Source organism: Vidua macroura, chromosome 9, assembly GCF_024509145.1.
Source record: "Vidua macroura isolate BioBank_ID:100142 chromosome 9, ASM2450914v1, whole genome shotgun sequence".
In the NCBI taxonomy this organism is placed as follows: Eukaryota; Metazoa; Chordata; class Aves; order Passeriformes; family Viduidae; genus Vidua; species Vidua macroura.
The window spans coordinates 19,660,532-19,681,736 of NC_071579.1; the positions used below are offsets into that span (position 1 = coordinate 19,660,532).

The following is a 21,205-nucleotide window of genomic DNA, read 5'->3' on the forward strand; positions in this document are numbered from 1 at the left end:
TCTCAGTCACAGGTATTACTGTTTTGTGCTGTAATAACACCAAGGACTGCAGTGTGTTACAGGAAACTTCTAGGCTCTGTGATTATGCCTTGCTCATGAAAACAGTCTACACATATTTTTGCTTTTTTCTTCGTAGTCGAGCCATAACTAAGTCTTGTGACTAACACATGGAAAGCAAAACAAAAATCAATCTGGCCACAGCTCAGTATTGTGAAAAGCTTAGTTTCACAATAAAGAGCATTTTAAGCTTCTGCTACATCGAAATAGTCACAGGGTTGACTGCTGTACTAAGATCTATTTCAGATTAATAGAAGTCTTAGTTTTAAAAGGGTGCTTAAGAAAAAGACATCTAATGTTGATAATGTTATATGGTAAATGTTTTGTGAAGCAGTTGTAAACGAGCTGGAACAGAAAGCACTGGCATGCCAAAGCAAAAGGTCCTCGTTTGTGAGATCAGCATCAGTATGACAGAACTTCCAATGTGTGCAAATTCCAAGAATGTACCCGATCCACAACAGCCTATAAACCCTGTCATCAGCACTAGGATTTCTCTGACATAAAAAGGAAAAAGACATGCAGAAAGCAGAAAAAGGCAAGCTGTACCTCTTATTCGAAAACACTTTTCACCTGATAGTATCCTTAGCAAAGAGAGGCAACCTTCGGCTGCAGAAGGAAAAGCAAGGGAAAAAGCAAGGATAGCAGCAGGGGTCAGCAGAGCCCTTGCTGACGCCTGGCAGACCCCCGAAGTGCAGTGTGCCATTACCTCAATTACAGGCAGCTCCAAATGGCAAAGGATAAAATCCAGCCCGTGAAAAAGGCTGTAAGTCATACCACCAAGAAATGCCAACCTGAAGTGTGCTGCAGTTTAAATACTGAATCAACCCTGGGCCCTGTCTGAAGGAGCTGTTTTTGAAAGAGGCTCTGAAATGCTTCTCTTTGGAAGTCTTGCACAGGCTGGAATTCAGGTCTGCAGTGACCCACAGCAGGCTCTGCATTCTATTAGCAGAGCACCCTGTGCCAAGTTTCCTTTTGATTACACCTTTTTGCTACGATGAATGAGATTCATCGGTTATAGATTTTACCCAGTGTCCACCCAAGCCTGGAGTCCAGTGGAAGATTTGCTTTATCCACTCACATTACGGAACAGACCAAACTTGTTTTCATTTGAAAGGACACTAATATGGTATGACAGTGCTTTCTCTGCAGACCTGACATGCAGGAACAGGAAAGAGGGCTTCAGAGATGAGTCTTCTTTGAAATACAACTCGTTTTCTTTCAAAAATGTCTCACTCCTTTATATATAGGAGTTTTCAAAATTACCTATTTCTTGGACGTGTGAATAGATGGAAAAGAAGTAACATCTCCAGTCTTCCGATCTCCCATGGCATGCATTAAGAAAAATTAAATCCTGGGAGTAGGAATGGATGTGCTGCTTCCTTCAGCTTTGCCTTGGTCACTCAGCGGGGCAGGGCCGCGTCGCTCACGCTGTGAAAACCCTCTGCTGAAGTGCAGCTGTCTCACAGGGGGATGATGGACGTAACAGGTTAGGAGCATTGCCATGTGAGAAGAGTTCATGGTAACAAAAACCCAGGCGTGAACTCGTCACTGGTGTCATGATGGACATGGTAATTGAAGGTACATGTGTTGCTTGTGCTATAGATAGGACAGGATAGATACAACAGAAAAAACAAACACTGCCGAGGAGGACTTATTCCTCTTTCAATCCTTTTACTTTTCTGCAGCAATGTTTTAAAAAGGAAGATTAGCTAAAAAAATTACAGTTGACTAAGTTCATCTATTATATCTGATATATTTTTATGTTTAACCTTACCTATGGAAAATCAGGTTTGCCTTGTTTGTGCATATTTAGAAAGCAAAATTTTACTGATTAAATATGCTTAGCAAAGATGTAAAGTACACAAAAGCCACAGTTATAAATTGTAGGTGAAAATAGAATTTAAAGGCTATTTCAGTGCAGAACTGATGCAACTGCCTTTCTGTTGCAGATCAAAAATTAGATCCAAAATAAACTGAATATCCAAACATGAGACAATTTTTTTTAAATGTAAATGTTTACATAGTCTGCAAAAGAAGTCTAAACATTTTGAATTTTCTTCTTTTCAGTGTTTACAACAATACTCTCGGTATCAGATCAGCGAACATACAGTTCCTATTTAAAAATTCAAGTATTTCAGCCTGTATTGCAAGGGAAACTGTTTTCCTTCTGAACTTAATATTAATTCGGCTGTCAAAAGTAAATGTTTGAATTTTTCATCTATGTAAATGATTCCATAGATTCTGAGTGAATAGGCTTCATTTTCTTTAAATACAAAATGCTAATTTTCTACTAGCCCCAACCATAGTTGCAACTACAATTGCTTAAAAAATAAGGTGTACACATTGGAACAGAGACATCATTTTTTAAATATGGGGTTTATCAAGATTTAAAATTATATCATTCTAAATTATTATCTGCCACACCATCCAAGTATATATTTAAATACATAGTGAATTAAAAAAATTCTAATTGCACTGTCCTGGAATCACAAAACTCGCTATCCAATCGTGAGAACAAATAACCCTGAACTTCTCCTAAACAAAAAATTTAGGAAAAAATGATTCCTACTAAACAGCCCTTAATTGTAATTCAAAAAGAAGAGTCCCAGCATGCAAAAATCCATCTTACTATTCCACTATAAAATTACAAACATAAGAGACCTTTGATTTTAAATATATTTTAAGTACATATTTAGAAATATCTATTAAATATCTGTTATTCTTTTACCTATGGTCCAGACCATAGGAGACACTGGAGACAGAAAATGTTCATAAACACCCAGGTGGTTTGAACAGAACTCCCAAGATCCACCTGCAATCCACTTGCCACAGAAATGGATAATACGAGGTCATAAGTAAATTTTATGCTGTTAATTTTCAAATCTCTGCCATGCCTATAAAAAGCAGTATTAGCCTTATCAACTTCAAAGTTTCACGAGAGTTTCTGCTACAGCCACACAAATGCACTTTATGAGCAAGCAACTAGAGCAATTTCCTCAGGCTGCTTTGCATCTTCTGCTTCCCTGTTCATTTAATTTCTTTTTAAATGAAAAGGAAACAGAGGAGATTTGTCCCTGCTAAAGGACAGCAGAGCACAGAGGAGTTGGACTATTTTAAGAACTAAAATGTGCCTGAAACATGGGTCCTCTGCCACTCACTTATGCTACTTGCTCACCAAATATTCCAGAAATTAGCTTATTTCTGTACTGAACTGCAGCATGTGGTAGAATCTCTCAAAATTGATGGTATGCAAACGCTGGGGTTAATTATCAGAGAAGTGTGAAAGAGGAGAAGGATTTTCTAAAGGTCTAGTCTCTTTCTTCAAAGCTTTAATTTCAACCATGCCAGTCTGAAGTTTACATAGAATCTAAACACATCTGAAAGACTTTATTCTGGAATAATTGGGATGTTATTTCAATCAGGGACTAAAAATTTAATAACTACTTTACAGAGGTAAAAGCAAAGCAATGAAGTCATTAGTGTTCTAGTCAGGCTTCCTAGGAACACATTAAGTTAAAAATCTTTTGAGAACTGGTGAAAAGAAAGAATAGGGTGAGGTAGAAAAGATTAAGTAGCAGCTCATTCTGAGAAAGAGGAGCTGATGCTTCAGTGGACACTGGCAAGGTCTGTGTGCTACTATCTCAAATTCTCTGGAAAGGGAGCAGGGCACGTGATAACATGGCTTTTGTTAAACTGGAAGCCTCATCTTATTTTTCAATCTTCGGATTTCACAGTATTGATCTCATTAAGCTAGTGTTTTCACCTTGTAATTGCAGAAGATGTAGTTGCTGTGCAAAAGCTGTGGATTAATGTTGCAAATGAATAATGAGCACTTAATAATTGCTGCAGAACTACATTTAACTGTATGTCTAAACCGAAATGAAATGGTGGTCAAATGCAGTGCTAACACAGTTGACTGAAGTGATAAAAACAGGTCCTTAAAAGTAAACACTGCACGATTTAAGCAGAAATATAGAAACTAGTGCTGCTTATTTCTAAACGTAGAGAAGATTTCATTGTCATCAAAACTTCTAACCAGTTAAATAAAAAGGTAAACCAATGAACCTGATAGCCCTTCAGGTTAGATTTTTCTATGCAATTGCTGCCATCAAAATACAGCTGATGTGTTACTTTTATATATCAGATCAAGGACATGTGCTGAGTACCAAACAACAATTTGCCTGAGACAACAAAAAATTACAATCACTGATGCAGTTATAAATAAATGACATATAAGAACTTTTAATATTTCATAAGAAATTTGCAACATTCTCCTATGCTTGCAATATAGCACAAGTTGAGCAATTTTGGCAAAAAATAAGCAAGACAAGAGATATCTTTTCTACTTAATGACAAGATCTAAGAAAGAAAACTATGAAAGCAAACTTCCAAACTGCTATAAATGTCAGACAAAAATAGAAAGCAAAGTGTCAAATTATCCTTGCCATTTGTTCAGACAAACAAAAATGAAAAACTCTTTGAGCATAGATAATCTGAACCAATGTCCTCCATGTGATCATAATTTTATTTTAATGTTGAACAAAGCGTAAGAGTAGAAGATGGGGGAAGTTCAAAAATACACTTTGCTATCATATATTTACAGCTGATTAACTGAAAGGGAAAGATTGAAATTTCAGCTTTTCAGTAACAGTCTAATGTCACTTCAAGCAAGACTGTGCCTCTACATTTGTCTCTGACTACCCTAATCTGTGTATTTGCAGTGAACATAAGGAAGACTTTGATCAAAACACAACATGCATTTTACACAACAAGGAAGTCTACAGAGCAGCACTACATTTACAAAAGCAATTGAAGGTGGTTTCAAAGGGAGTTGACAGATTAGAGGATGATGACACTGCTGCTGCAGTCTCGATGGAAATCTGGCTTGATCTAATTAACAACTACGAACTCGAACCGCAAGAAGATAATTCAAACATGATTTAAAGAACTTATATTACCTTTTTAACAGTGTAGCAATGGAGCCTTTCCCTTACTGATCACAAAACAAGCCACAGGTTCAACACAGATCAAGAAATAAAAGACCTGCTATCCTCAATTTACCTCCAGCATTTGAAATTGAAGGCTGAGATCCAGCCCAAATATTTGACTACAGAAGTAGAAAACATCTGCATATTCACATAAAAATGATAAAACTCATAAGAGTCCCACTCATGACAACTCCAGTGAATCAGTAAATCAAAATGGAAGGCTATTTTTAAGAGGTGACTATGTTACTAAGTGTTACCATGTTCAAACAGAACAGAGGAAACGGAGCATGGAAGGCAGGACAACTTGCTTATTTCATTTGACACATCTGTGTACAGGTACCAGAAAGCTTCCAGGTTATTCCCATCCTCTTTTTGTTCAGGTTCCTTACCCTAGGAAAAAGGCACTGGGAGGAAAACTTCCAACCAATCCTGAACTCTTTCAGCCTTTTAGTTTAATCCAGTAGCAATGCCAGTGACTTCTTTGTGCTGACATTTCCACAGTTGTCAGTAGTAGGTGACTGCTGCCCATAGACAGCCTTTAGCACAGGACTTTCTGTGAATCTGAGCTCTCATGCACCTTTTGTAATAAAAATACTTTTATTGGCAGTTGGGGACATGATTTAGAGGTGGAATTGGCAGCACCAGGCTAATTCAATGATCTTAAAAATCTTTTTCAACCTAAATGGCTTTATGATTCTTGGTTGGTTCTTCTGTCTTCTCTGAATGTCAAGCACTGTCACTAACTTGTACTTATATGCACATGTATGCTCGTACACACATGCATAATGACATATAATCATCCTGGCATGCAATCATTCTGACATTTTCCATTGGAGGGAACTACTGTTAGGAACTACGGCAGGGATTTTCTGCATTTACTGAAAAATACAGCAGCCATTTGGAAACATTCTCAGGGCTATTTGATCCCTGAAGGACAAGGAGATGGGGAATCTCCAAATAACTGAATTGTTTCATTCTCCCTGAAGTTATCTTCCTGCTTTTTCATGTTTGTTTACAGAATTAAAAAACCCCAAAACCTCTAATTGCAGCTGGTAGTTTTTATTTCCTTTAAATATTATTAGATAGAAACAATACAACCTAAATAGCAAAGTGGCAATCACAATTCAACATTTCTTACAGTATATACCTCTCTCTGTATTAATGCAGGCATTTTTCCTCATTAGTCCTCACCACGATATGCATATTTTTACCTTTGTGTCATAATTTTGTAGGCATCTGGAAGGAAGCATTCTGTGTTCTCCATCTGGAAAGGGTCAGCATCACAGATCTTGTCGTCTGTCCGTCCGTAGTTCGCACTTTCTATCATGATAACATCGCTGCCTGGACACCGCAGGTCGATGGAGTAGCCTTCGCAGGAGAGCTCCCTCCTCACCAAACCAAACGGTAGAGCTGCTCGGCTGAAACCTTGGGGAAAAACAAGGACAAAATGGGGTTGAGCCTAAAGGATACACTGAATTGGACTATTTTTCTGGCATGTAAGCACCAACTCTCGTGTGCTAAAGGAAGTGCAGCTTTACACAGTTTGACCTGGTACCACGTTAAGTGAGGCATCTTTCATGGAACTGTCACATCCCTACACCATGGCTGCTGTGTCCTTAATCTGGGAAAAGAGGAAATTCCTTTTCATTGCTTCTAATCCTGGGCAGGGCAGACAGTGGTGCCTGTCTGCATGGCTACACTGCACGTTCCAGTTTCCACCTCTTTTCTCTCTGCTTCTGGCTCCACTCCTTGGGCACAGTCAGACAGGCTGTGTCTGGAAGCGGGAAGCAGCAGAGCAGGCAGGATTTCCAGAAGTGATTTTAAAAAAGAAAACAGTACAACCACAAAAAAGCCCAAAGCTGTAGTTCCAACTTCCAACTTCATTAGTCTTTTTTACTTTGTGTCTCCTTTCCTCCAGGAAGAGCTGGTTACTTTTGCTTAGCTATTTTGTGACCTCAGCATGGACATGATCCAAATATACATGCTGACACTTCACCTAGCTAAACCCCAGTGCCCCTTACTGTGTCTTTAACATAAATTTTACTACATACAGATAGGATTTTGAAACAAATACAGGAATTAGCAGTACCAAAAATCACAGTGTGTACTGCATAAAACCTCCCCATCTCTCACAAAAATAATACATTCAATTTTAATTTTTAACATTTTTTTTCTGCTTAATAGAATTCCTAAAAATAAGTAACTTCTCCAATGAAGCAGTGCAAAATACTTTAGAAACAAAACAAGGTTGAGCTATTCATCCAGATGCTTAGTCTTTTAGAGACATTTTTTAATGCAAAAGAATATATTACATCAGAATAAAACTATCTGCATACTACAGTTTCTTGTACACAGTTAATGATGGATTATTATTAAACAGTATTTCTGTTTCTTACAAATTTGTGTGACTTTTGGAAAACAAGCTGTGCAATATGGCGGTGCTAAAAACCGATTTCTTTAAAATAGTATATCCTGAATTTTCAGGAGAACTTCCTATTTATTAAAAATGCCTTCATAATACAGTAACACAAGGCCATTAATATTTCTGTGCAGGCTATTGGAGACCAGTTGTGACAGCAAAGAGAAATAGCTGCTAAGTAGGGAAAGTTGGAGCCCTGTGATATTTTGAAAGTAAAGAAAATAAACTTTTCTTTAAAAGTATGATGCACTGGAAGAAGCAAGGAAGCAAATACCTAAAAAAATCAAGAACAACGTGAGATAACCCCTTGACAGTAAATTGAACCAGAGGCTATCACTTTTTCTATTGAATTCTGTGTATTAAAACTCCTACTATTATGCAGATGATTATCTGTTAAGATGGCAAAAGTTTTTTTATAATGATCACACAAGTGTAAGGATGTGGCTCCCTGGCAGCCAGAGCCCATCTTCCCACCCACCCCTCCTGTACCTGCACATCCCTGCCTCCCCCTTGCACCAGCACCAGCTTTTGTACAACGTGTGTAATGAACTTAGGGGGGCTGGTAACCTCCCTCTACTGCAGGCAACTGATGAGGTCCCAGAGGACCATGTCTTTGACTGGGCATGAACCTGCCCAGCCACAAGGAGAACAGCTGGCCAAAGCCCAGTGAGCAGGTCTGCCTTTATATTTTGTGGAACCACACCCTATAGGAAACCAGCACTGTTACTCAGCCAGTATGCTTCAGTATTTGTTAGTAAGGGAAGGAGTCGTAGTGCTGTGGAAAGCATCAAGCTCCATCTCAGAGTCACTCCTGGCCCTCAGTGTGGCTGCACATGCCATGAGCAGTAACAAACACTATTATTAAAGGCTTGCTGAGGTCTCATGGGCTGAGAGCTGGAAAGAGCTAAACCAGGAATCCATCACATTACTACCCTCCATGTTCCTCCCATGCAGCAAATTAATACAATGAGGACAGAAGTCACTCACAGCTCAGTGAGGGGGTGAAACGGGCACAGGGAGGGTACATGCAGAGTCCCCACCTCACGTGAATACAGCAACTCCTTTGATTAATTACCATCACAACAGCCACTGGGGGACCAAATATAATGCTGCTAGTCACTGTCAAATCTAATGCCATCCCCAGGAAGCTCATCCCTCCAGCTGGCAGCAATGGTGCCTGTATCTCCTGCACTCAGCTGGGATTCCACGGCCTGCAGCACCACCATGGCCTGCCTGGGGGAGTCCACCCCTGCCAAACCTTTTGAATTTCCATCAGCAAGAAGGGGAACAGCACCTACAGCTGTCCAAAGAGGTGTTTGCACCAGGGCAGGAGGGAAGGGGCATGGGGTACAGCTGCTGAAGTGTCAGTGGCTTCATGTGCAGCAGCAGCTCAGGATAGTTATGGGGCCAGGGCTGACAAAGCCACACACAGCTCCCTGGGACCAGCACTGACCCTTACTGTGGATCCTGCAGCACAAGCTCCACTTCTGCTAGGAAATACTCTGAATTCAAACGCAAGACTTCTGCAGTTTTGCTACAGAGAAATCAGCAGCCTGCAAATCTTACTTCATCATCTATGGCAACTGCTATAACGACTATGAGTGTGCTTTATCCTGCAGTTTTTCCCCCTGCAGGCATCCGCAAGAAGTTCTGTATCAGGACAAACATTAAAAATATTAGAGCAAGGTTAGATCACTTTGCAGGCAACAGAGGGGACACACCTGAGATTGCAACGTAGGTGTTACATTGCAAAAGCAGCAAGCAATAAAGCAAAACAATGCAGTGTGTTTTAGGTGGGAATGCTGCTGTAAGGAATCTCTGTGGTGCAGAAAGAATTTTAACTAAATAAAATAAATAAATTCGAAGTCCACTAGCAGGGCTGCTATGATCTTTATGCTGAAGCTTTATTTGTAATCTTTTCCTATCACCAAAGAAAAAATAAGTATATCAACAAGCAAAGTGTAATTCAATCCATCTTGCAATCCTGACAATCGAAGAAAGAACTTGTGGGAGGCCCTGTAAGCGAAAAATCAATATTGCAGCTTTGTGCCGTGCAAATGTGAATACTGCCAAATAGCAGTGCTTAGGATAAAATGAACTGTTTTGCTCCATTTTCTCCTCTCTGAACAAATGATTTTGAAACGACAGCTTTTTTTTTTTTTTGGAGCCATAAAACGTCAAGCAATAACTCCCTGCGCTTTAGGCAAGTGATTGGAATAAATACCTCTTGGCAACAGGTGCAATGACTTAGGACTGAAATTCATTTACATTCAGGAGATAATTCCCGATAAACAGATGCACTGCCACAGGATGGAAGTGTGAACAACCGGCATCTGAATGCTTCAGCATCATTCCAGAGTTTTTTAGACGTAAGTATGTGGCTCTGTCAATAATTACTGTTGTCACCAGTAACTTTGTATCTCCAATGCAATTCCGCATGAGTATTTTCTTAACCAAGCTGTATTAAACCTGCTGCTTGCCTTACGGAACCTCGAACGAACCTACTTTGTTTGGCTGTCCTCCGGCAGCTGAAATCAACATTCCTCCTCCTCCTGCTAATTGCTTCGAGGCAAACTGTGCCCTGGATGACACCGCTCCTGCTGTCTGCCGCCCAAAATGCTCCGACTGCAAAGGCCTTGCTGGTGCCTGGGCTGGGACTTCCAGCACAACCTAAACATTAACTCAAATAAGTGTCTATTCCCTAACGCAACATATGCTGTCTCTGATTCACTCATGCTTGTGGATATTAATCAGTGTTGTATGCCAATTTTAAATTTTTTTTCTTTTTAATGGAAGAAGATTAATACCTAATGAGAAAAAGAAACAAAACATTTTTTTTCTGTCCTGCTGACCGTTTTGATTATAGAAAAGCTTCCTGGCAAACATATGTTTCCTGCACATTTTATCTGCTCACAAATTAGTTGAGTGCAGGCTCTTTATTGAAAGGAGCAAATAAACTGCTTTTGTGAAATCTCATTTCTAAGAAAAAAAGGTAGAGGGGATGTTTAGTGGCAATATACATTCTTTAATTCTTTATTGATCAATTCATATAAGAAAGACAAAGTGAAAGGAAAAATCACAATAAAAACCTCTCCTCTGATATTTTAGTCTATGAAAGGAAAAGTACAAGTCCTATACAAGAACTGTAATTCAGAATCATGTTTCGGAAATGTGGTAAATTCAAATTTGGCTAAAAGATTTTAAGTTTGCAAATACTTATTTACAATTCCACTGACTTGGTTCCTTCAGAGAATCTATTTCTCTTTACAAAGATAACCTAAATTTGTCAAAGTGCAAAGAAAAGTTAATAATTCACAGCATCCTGCCCACTAGCATACCATCTTTTTGAGCTGTCAATAATAAGAGAGTGTGCTAAGTTTGGTAGATAAAAGTAAAAAGGCACCACCACATTTGAATGCTCATCGAATACAGAGGAAAAACAGTGGAATGTAAACAGGCTAACATCAGTACTCGACATCAGAAGCAAGGAACCTTTGATTAAAACTTAAAGCACAGAGAAAGTCAACATGGAAGTATAAAATTATTTCAAAGAATGAAGATACTGGGAGAACTAAGAATCCAAAACAAATCTCTGCAGAAATAGATATATATGTCTCTGTGAGCAAGGAAATATTGCTTCTTGTGTTATTTGGCTGTAACAGAAAGGTCTTTTGAAAAGAGCACATCTTTTCAAACAGAATGTTTACAGTTGTCTCTTTCACAATCTCTTTTATTTTACCATATCATGCAACATGATGATTTAAGTTCTACACAAGATGAAGTGATGTGTCCTGGGCAGCATTTCAATAATATATGTTTAACAAATGCAAAGCCCAATGAAAAGTGTGCTGAGAATCCTCTCCCTCTCCACTGAAGTGCATGCATGCACACACGGGAGGGTGCACGAAGACAGCTGAACACACTTTGCCATCTGAAAATCATGCAAATGCTCAACAGGGGCGACTCAAAGCTTTTGTAATTCCTCAGACAAGTCTCAGCATCCTGCAGTTTCTAAAGAATCTCATGAACTCTGTCAAGGGAGACTTCTCCCTGTCTCTCAGCACTGTATATATTTCACACAGACAAGCATGTTATTTTGTTAAACAGCTTTAATATTATCCAACCCTGGTCAACAGAACGCTACTAACTACTACAAAAGGCAGAGGCAATTTAAATGACAAGTGTGCTTTCTCATTCTATCTTTGAAGGAAAAAGTCATTCTGGCAAGCATGTCTATTAAAAGATTACATTGGCACAGTAAGAGCTTCTGACAGTGCACAGAGGTCTGGAGTTCACAGCACTCAGCTCCTCTTTCAGGGAAACCCAGCAGCCGTGCCCAGCCAGCCTGTGCTGCAGCCCAGCACACAAAACCCCACTGTTCAGTCGGGGTCAAATTAGGCAGGAAGTGATCATTTCAAAAATATCCTCCTACAGCTGGATTCTCTGCCATTTTATGTATATACTCCTTCTTGTCAATTAAGATGCTGAATGGAGCAGACATCGGGAGAAGAGGGATTTTTTAGTAAAGGAAAACTATTTTCTACTAAGAGACACCTCCCTCATTTTCTTAAACTCATTCATAAAAATGGGATTATCTCAAAACAAAGTACATAAAAGTATCTCATTATGTGAACTTCAACAAAGAGGCACAGAGTCCTAAAGAACAGACTTGACCATTTAAATTACACTGAAGCCAGGCAACTTCTTCACTGAATAAATAAGCTGTGAGGGGAGATTCTTAACACTGGTTTCTAGAATTTTGCTTCTCAGACATTTCATATTTCAATTGCATAACTAAAATCTGGAAGCCTGTCACTTAAAAAATGGAATATGAATTCCTATCAATAAAAGCTTTTAGAAATATGAAGTAACTAGTGAAGGCTTTTTATAGTATTTTTTTACATTTTATTTGAACATGATTTAGCCTTTTAAAAAATTAAAATTTTAATAATCCTTGACAAGTTTTAATGCTTTTCAAGATTCAGTGTGAGCAGCAAAATTAAAACTGCATGTCATTTTCTGTAATTATATACTTAATATTCAGTATACATAAACATAAAGTACATATGTCTGCTTAATGAGATTCAGAAGAGAAGCCAGTTACACCCTCTGACTCACACCAGAATGGGTCCTGCCTTCCAGGTTCACTACAATTTTCCTTCTATGTTTTCAGTCTCCATGCAATTCTCAAATATAACCCTGTGAGGCTCTCTTCAGCAAAAAAAAAAAGGAGTCAGGGCTTACCTACTTTCTGCACCTTGTTAAATGATTCAGCAAAACCTAAAATGAGCAGCAGCTCTCAGCCTTTTAATCTAACAGCGTCGATCCTTCCCGTGTACTGCTGGCAAGGATCTCATTTAAATTCTCCCAAACAGCTCTCACCCCTCATTCAGAAGGGCAAGAATGTGTCTCTCTGAGCCAACAGAATTAAAGGGTTTTTTTGATTGTGTTTTTGTTAGGGTTTGGGTGTGTGTGGGGAGAGTGTGTGCACTTTAATAGCAGGAGAGAACAGAGGACAGGGATGAGTGCTACACTGACAGACCTGTAGACCACAGTCCTTCAGTCACCTGGAACAAGAACAGCCAGACTGCAACCATGCACACATCCCCACATCAGCCCAATATACCTCGACCCTACTTTGAAAGATAGTTTGGTCTTCATGCCCATTTAATCCTTCACCTGCCTGCTGAGGCTGCCATTAGAGTGCTAATTAATTCTAAACTGTGAAAATGGGCTTCTGCACTTTGAATCCAGCCACACTGAAACTGGAGAGAAACCACTAACTCCTTTAATGAAAGTCACCAAACCAGAGCCTGGTTCCTGGCAGCATTTTAGCAATGCCTACATATGGCAGATGCAAACCATGTGATCTAAACATGAAAGTCTAAATATCTAATGTAAAAATACGTGTTCTTCAGTTCTCACTCAGCACCACATTGTACTCTCATATGCATGCACCTTTCCCATCCCTTTCGGTGGAGCTGTATGCATGAGAGCAAAACTTTGCCCTCTTGATCTAAAATTATCCCAGTTTAAAACAGTATTCATCTGCCAATGATATTTCTTTTCTTTTGCCAGCCAGATGTCTGTTCTCAGGCTGCAAGAATCTCTTTCCTTTTTTCCTTCACATCATACACACTTGATCCTCTGCCAGCTCACAAAAAGCACTCTACCCTTTTGTTTCTTGCCATTAAATACACTGCATCTTCAAAATTTCTCTAGGCAAGTAAGTCCCATGGTCTTTGTAAACCTGCCCTCTGAAGGTTATCTCCAGTTTACCTACTGTGAACTCTCTGAGCACACCACCTGTCAGGAAGGAGAAGCTTCTGAATCAGAAACAACCTTTTAAAAAGGGAGGTAAGACACACAAAGGCTGATGTGTCAGAAATGTTGTATCAACAGGATTTCCCATTGAATTATTTCCTCTGCACAGGATACTGGTAGCAGAATAAAAATAAATATTCTTTTATTTTCTAAAAAAGTGTATCTTGACAACAATTTGTATTTCCAGTTATTGCAATCATTTTTTGATTGGAAGCCATGTGTTAAGGAGGGGCAGAGGAAGAGGAAGAAAGGGGAATTTCCATCATCAGTATTCAGAGTGGCAGCTGACAAAAGAACTATTTTCTTGCCATCGTTAAGAAACCCAAAGCCTTGTCACGTCAGAGGCTGATAGAAGCCATGCAGAGATGTATCATTTCCTTGGGAATATGTGCATTGGTGAAAGCCAAATCATCCCAGCAGGTGACATGCTGGGTGCTAATAATAACCCTTAGTGTCCTGTGTACATCACCTTCTCAGCAGGCTATACCCTAACCTATGTAAGAAAGTAACACATTTAATCTCACTAAGATACCTGAAAATTCTGGCTCATTTAAAATATTATTCTACAATTGCCAGAGTTTAAAATAACAATCCAGCCCTAATGCTAAAAAAATTACAGATTTAATTATTGTACAATTGCTACCACATGGCAATATTTGAGATTACAACTGCAAACTTAAAAATGGGGCATTTTCTTGTTTTCAAACAGAATTATATGTACATTAGAAATGGAATCAAGAAACAATATAAGAGTTCATATACTCTCTTTTGTTTCAGTAAAATTATGGGATGGAGTCAACTGTCACAGTATAAATTATAGTGGAAAAGTTATGTGCTTAATTTTAATGATGGCAAGCTGCTTAAAGAGTGCTAATGAGCATGCATGCTATTTGCACAGCAACCCCCTTCTTGTAAGTACAGCTCCGGAAACATTGCCGAGAACTCAGGGGTAGAAAGTAGAACCCTTGGAAACATAAAGGCAGGGATCCTGCAGATCAAATCAGAATATACAGTCATACCTTTTGAAAACAAGAAGAGCTATGTGATGAATGTACTTAAAGGTAAATGTGCTGTCACTTTAAATGTTCCCATAAGTAGCTACGAGACAAGAGTAACATGCAATCTTGGAAAATAACTGTCAGAGTGAAAGGTTTTCTTCCTGACCTTACCCTCTATGAAATACTTGTGGATTTTTAAAATACTGTTATACAGAGGAGAGGGATGTACCACACAGTTTTTACAATATACTTAAGGTTCTGTCACATTCTGTGAATCATGAAATAATTCTACATACCTAAGAGCATCTTCTGAATAATAAATTGCATAAAGAAAGGAAAACTATTTCATTTTTTGTAAACAACGAGGTAATTAAAATACTCCTAAGGAATATATGCCGTTCTGACATGCTCCCTGGGCAGCAGGTCCCATTTCCAGAGTAAATAAATGAAACAGGCACCTTTTCCACCTGTCAAACTGCTGTTAATCACCTATAGAGGAACTGCGTATCCATATGCCTCATTGCAAACATGAAAGACAAGGGAGATAAAGAGACAGGATAGTTAAATTCCACTTGGACTCAAATTCAGGGCTTCTGAGTTTGAATTCTAGTTTTCAGTCCTGGAATTTGTGTCTTCCTCACCAACCGTCACAATGTGTATGGCAAGAATGCTCTCAGCTTTTAGAGAACCAGCTAATGAAGGTTCAAATGAAATAAATGAAAAATCAGGATCCCTGAAATCTCTGAATACTCAGACAGTAACTAAGCAATTTTCCATAACTGTGTGTAAGAGTTCCATATTTAATACTATTTATATTAGAAAGTAACAAGAGGGATGAACAGACACTGTAGCACAACACAAAAAGGAAAACTTTGCATTTGCTGATTACTTCAACTTAGAAGCACACATCTAATAGCTGAAAGACTGTGTTTCCAAAGCTCTGCATTGATCTTAATGCAACCCACAATGAAGACAAGGGCTAGGAAAGCTCTGCACCACACCCAGGAAAAAAATCGCTCTTAGGTGCTCAAATATAAACTCAAAACCAGCAAGATAGAAGTGCTGCACCATTACTACAGATGTGAAAGATAATTTTCTCAGTAATTAACCTGCATGGTGCTTCGCTATCCCAGGCCAGAGTTTTCTTTTTAAAAAAATCTTTCCCCACGTATTTAAAGCAAGTATCTCAGGAGACAGCTGTGAAGTACAGAAGATCTGATTGCTCCGCTTTTTTTCCACCCCACCTAAACCGACGCTTCGCTCCCGAAAGCACGGTGCTCTCCTGATCCATCAGTGAGGGGCACAGACGGGCTCCTGGCAGGCAGGGGGGCCGCTGCAGGGCTCACAGCGCCCAGCGCCCGGCCGCCCGGAGCTGCGCGCACCCAGGGCGCTCCGCTCGCCCGCCTCTCTGCGCTGCTGCTGCCGCCGCCTTCTGCAGCGGCGAGTGCTCTTAATCAAGGTAATTTCCATATCGAGCTCAGAGCATGATCAAAGTGGCCATTATGGCAGCGTAATTGAGGAGGGAATTGTTAATCTGCCGGGGATGCCAAGGAGGGAAGGAGAAGGTTAGGGGTGTCCAAAGGCGGCAGGAATGAGCAGGTGTTAGGGTAACTATTTAAATTAGGCATCCTGACACAATCATTTATAACAGAGGCTTTAGACTCCCTGGAAGGCACTACAGCTGGATATCCTATCTATTCTACTCAGTGAGCAAACAGCATTTCTTTTAGTCCAAACAGTGACTTTAGTAAATCTGCAGTACTGCAAAGTGAGTTGCATTTAATTCAACTATTCTCTGCAACTTATACAATGCCATAGTAATACTGCAGTGCCTTTTCTATTGCTGCCACTTTGGAATTTGACCTCCAAATCCTTACTGGGACTCAGCAATGTGTAGCCCACTTTAAATATTCAATAAAGGCAATGTTTGAGCTCCAAAACCAAAAGGAACCCCATTTTCCACAACAGTTTTCACATACACAAGCCTCCAGAAGACTATGAGGGCACTTTATGAATCAAATGCAAAATACAGAAATAGTATTATCTCCCACTGAATTGCTGTCACCTCTGAAGGATGTGTTGAGATCCAACATTATACAACTCTTCATAGTAGCAATTTTGTAATATTTTACCTACTTGAAAATAATAGGGATTTTTAGGTAAGCAGAATCTTAATTACCTCAATTAAGTTCTCATCCTGCATCACTAATATCATTGGGAGCTTTGTCATTAACCTCAGTGAGTGCAGGACAGATTCTTTAGAATTTAACCTGGATACTCAATATTCTTGTTCTAATGAAAAATGCATTAATGAGCTTCATTAGACTACTCCATTTTAAAGAAGCATCTTCCCTCAGCAGCCAGGCTCCCTCAACAGCCTAATGGGGCACTGGTGCATGAGTGAGCCAGAACTTGACACAAAGAGTGTTTAGGTCACTGTAAGTCTTTTTATTGACTCAGTGAGCTTCATGTTCAGCCCACCACGGGAAGAGCAACACCTATTGACTCACTTCAGGAACTCCCTGAGGTGGAGATGCTAAAATGCGTATACACTTTTGAAATTAAAACTGGAGTGGTACAGCTGAAAGACTGTATGCAGTGAAATAAACACAATTAAAATAAGAAGTCCTCCCTATAATTAAAAAATGACACAAGTTTTCTACATAGTCTGCACAGAGGATCTTCAATGCATTTCAAACACTACCTTTTTTCCAGTCATCTACTGGAACACATTATGGGAGAACCAGTGATCTTCTGTGACCTTCATTTTATTTTATTAAATGCAGCAGAGTCCTCATGCTGAATACGAAATAAAAAATACGCAACCCAGGAAAGTACTTTGAGAAAAAATGCCCTTTGGAGGACCCAATTTCAATCTTGATGTATAATGATACAAATTTGCCAGTGACATTTGAATAAAAATCTGTATTATTTATATTATTGTGTTCAGACTTCTATTCTGAATTACTAAATTTAGAACAGGCACTGAAGATCACTATTCAGTCAATGCTTTATAAACATGGGAAACACATATTTGAAATACATCTCAAGTTAGAACAGATTATTGTACTCCCCAAATTTAGCCACAATTTAGGAGATATTTTCCTTTTCAAATAGCTATCCAACTGGTAGTAGAAAAAGCTCCCAAGTATCAAAATACACTCTTTGTTTACACAACAGTGGCTGATGTATTGCTAATAAAGCCTTCAAGGAGAAAATAATGTGAATTGCCCGAGCAAGGGAAACTGACACTTGCAGCTATTTTATCTTTCCCATAGCTATAAGAACAATTGAAAAGTATCACTTGTTGCAGTCCCTTGAAAAACTGGGTGGGGAGAGAAGGTTAGGAGGTCTAGTATTCCTGCTGGTAAAGTGCAGATTAACAAGTCACCACCCAACATAACATCCACTGAATTTCAGTTATCTACTGTCTGAGCAACCTGCCCAATATTCCAAATGCTAAACACAGAGACAAATTTGTAGCTGGTTTAGAGCCACATCAACGTGGGATAGGTGTAGCTGGTCGTAGCAATAATGTGGGGGTATTTAAATTTGGAAGGGAGGGGACTTATGGAAATCCTTCTCCCTAATTAAATCAGAGAATGAGAGTTTGAAGTAGTAAATAATAAATCACAAAGAATCTTCAATCTGGTTGTCAAGGAAACCAGTATGCCTCTGCCATAATTGCTGTGAGCCCAATCTTGCCCTTTTTGACATCAAGCCTTATCATGCATTCTGGTCAGAGACGGAGAGAGTGGCTTTTCTATTCCTCAGGCAGAGCTGGGGTTCACCGGAGCGGGGCCGCACACGGCGGCGCTCGGCGCCATCCGCCCCCCGCCTGCAGACGGGGACAGGGACGGACCAGTGAGCTCCAGCACAGCCCCAACAGCTCCTCACTGACACACGGGACAGCCAGCTTCATCGAGGCACTGCAATGCCACAGCAGCTGTGTTTACTAGGAAGGCATTCCTAATTTACTGGTGCTAACATCTTCAGCCTGGTTATCACAGCCTGTCAAAAGCCCCAGGTATTTCCAGTTCCCCTGTGCTCCTACTCCCTTAAGCACTTCTGGAAGCAGGAATCAGCCATTCGTTTCACTCATGGACATGTAAGATGCTTATGAAAGAGACGAAGAGGGAAAGGGAAGTACAAGACAAATATGCTTTCAAAAGCACAACAAAATAGATTAAAAATTGACTCCATGCCAAGTCATTCAGATAGCTCAATGCATCATTGTCTTTCTCCTCTGAGATGATAATTAGCTTCTATAAACATATCCAAACTTGTTTTTTCCTTCTGTTTCTGGTGTAATCACACATGGCCACTGGACAAGCACCAAACTTTGAGCATAAGCAATTCTCAGTGCTTCAACATCAGGAAGGCCAAAAAAGGAGGATAACTATATTAGTGTCTCTATCTCATCCTTCAAGAAATCCTGAAGCAGATTTTAGAGGAAGTATCTTCAAAGTAAGGAAATAGGAGGAACAACAGGCAAGTACATTATGTTCCCAGTTTACTTTAAGGAAAAGAATATCTAGAGACAGAGGGAAGAATTGTGAGAACAAAAAAAACCCATAAAAATCTCCATTTAAGAACTACAGAGAGAAAAAAACTACCAGCAAAATTTCCTGTATATTCTTCTTTGAATCTTCTGCAACTAGTTGACTGGTTCCTTGCTATTTTACCAATGGTTGTATCTTCTTTTCATTCCTAATCTGTTCCAAGCAACACCTACTAAAACCATTCCCTTTAATATATTTTTATAAATTTAATGTTAGCAAAACATGTTAAAAGTAGTAGGACTGATTCAACCTTGTGATTTTAATCCTTTGCTGTACACCATTCTAATGATCTTCATTTCTTTCAGTATATAAAGAATGTAAGAGATTCAGCTCAGGATCCAAGTTTCAATGGGACACTGGGGATACTCACTGCATAATTCCAGAACTTCATCTTGACACCCCATTTGGGTAAAGGTAATTTACTAATTTTTTTTTTTTCCATTTTTTACTGAAAGGGGTGTGCTGACAGCATTTTCATCTGTCTGCTCAGCTACTACTCAGAGATGGCTACTTAGTTTTATTGACTCTAGCAACTGGCATGTTTTTTTGTTAAGTTGGTAGATAAACCAAACATCTCAGCAAAACATATGGTGTGATACAGATTTTCTGCTGTAATATACAACTATTCAAACATTAACTAAAGACATCGGTAAAATCTTTTGTTCAACAGATCTGTAGACATGCAGTGCATAAAAGCAACAAATGTTTGTTCCACAGCAGGCTCAATCAAAGCAAACTAAACTCTCCTCCAAACCCAGTCCAAATCTCTTCCATATTTTTCTTTCAAGGAAATACAATGCTGGTATTTGGTAGCTAAGAGAGCTTGAATTCAATTTTGACCTTTGTTCCAAAACAGTTAATGGTTGCAGATTATCATGAGATAATTCAGGCTGAAGTGCATTCCGCCTCTTCTTATATGCTCAAAATAGTCTTTAATCCAAATGCTTCTTACAGCTATAAAACTTAAATCACATATAGGAAGAATTATTCCTACATAATTTAAGAACTGAAGCCCCTCTAGTTGTCATCCCAGTTAAAAAGGTACAATTATGGATTAGTTACAACCAATTACAATAATGCGCATTACTTTCTGTATGACTGTATATGCCTCTGAAACTTGATTGCCTTACTAAAAAAAAAAAAAAAGATAATAAAAGTTTCCATCCGAAAAGATAACACAAAAGTAAAAGATTGAGCCATTTGAATATAAATACATTCATTTGCAAAGTACACATGTACATCCATCAGAAGAAAAACAGGCCTGTAGCTGATTTACAGATAATTTACTATGGCACACTGTTACTACTATTTCATTCTTATTTGAAAAATTAGTCTGGATTCCTGAGCACAATAACAGAAACCGGTTTATTTTTATGTCTCTTGCTAAATTTCACTGATCTTGAACCTTTAGGGCTAAACATCTCTGTGACAATCTGTTTTTATCATCCAAGAGTTTCACATACTTCAAGTTTCAAAGAATGGTGTCACTGGCTTTCCCAGTGACACATGATGTTGGAAAAGGGAGTTCAATATTACCCAGGACCTGCTCCATCATAATCAACTGTGAAAAAAATACCTCTGTTTCTTCTGTTGGTAGGAAGCCATAATAAGCTGATATTTCTCCTCTGAACAATCTTCCAGGTGGCCAATTTGATTTGTCAATTCTTTAGAATTTTTATGTCCTCTGAGCAGTATTCTATCCACTATCTTTTGTCTTCACCTTTTTGCTTAGACTCCTGCAATTTTGAACAAAAGCTTTCAAACCTCTTATCCTCTATAACACTAAATTCTGGACTTCAATAAGCTTTGGTATTATAAGGGGAGTTTTTGTAGAGCATTACTGGCTCTTCTTCTGAA

At 39.0% G+C, this 21,205-nt stretch overlaps 1 protein-coding gene and 1 long non-coding RNA gene across 7 annotated transcripts in view; one reads left to right on the top strand and one right to left on the bottom strand.

Annotated features, from left to right (window-relative positions):
* ADGRL2 (adhesion G protein-coupled receptor L2) overlaps nucleotides 1-21,205 on the bottom strand; it is a 155,733-nt gene that overhangs the window by 64,570 nt on the left and 69,958 nt on the right. For all 6 annotated transcript variants that reach the window (XM_053984946.1, XM_053984944.1, XM_053984945.1 and 3 more), the window contains exon 3: nucleotides 6,257-6,470. In XM_053984946.1, coding sequence (XP_053840921.1) covers nucleotides 6,257-6,470 — 214 coding nt within the window. The remainder of the gene's footprint in view (nucleotides 1-6,256; nucleotides 6,471-21,205) is intronic.
* Nucleotides 6,360-7,851, top strand: LOC128811359 (uncharacterized). Its single transcript, XR_008438324.1, has 2 exons — nucleotides 6,360-6,449; nucleotides 7,599-7,851. It is a non-coding gene; the product is annotated as an uncharacterized LOC128811359 (long non-coding RNA).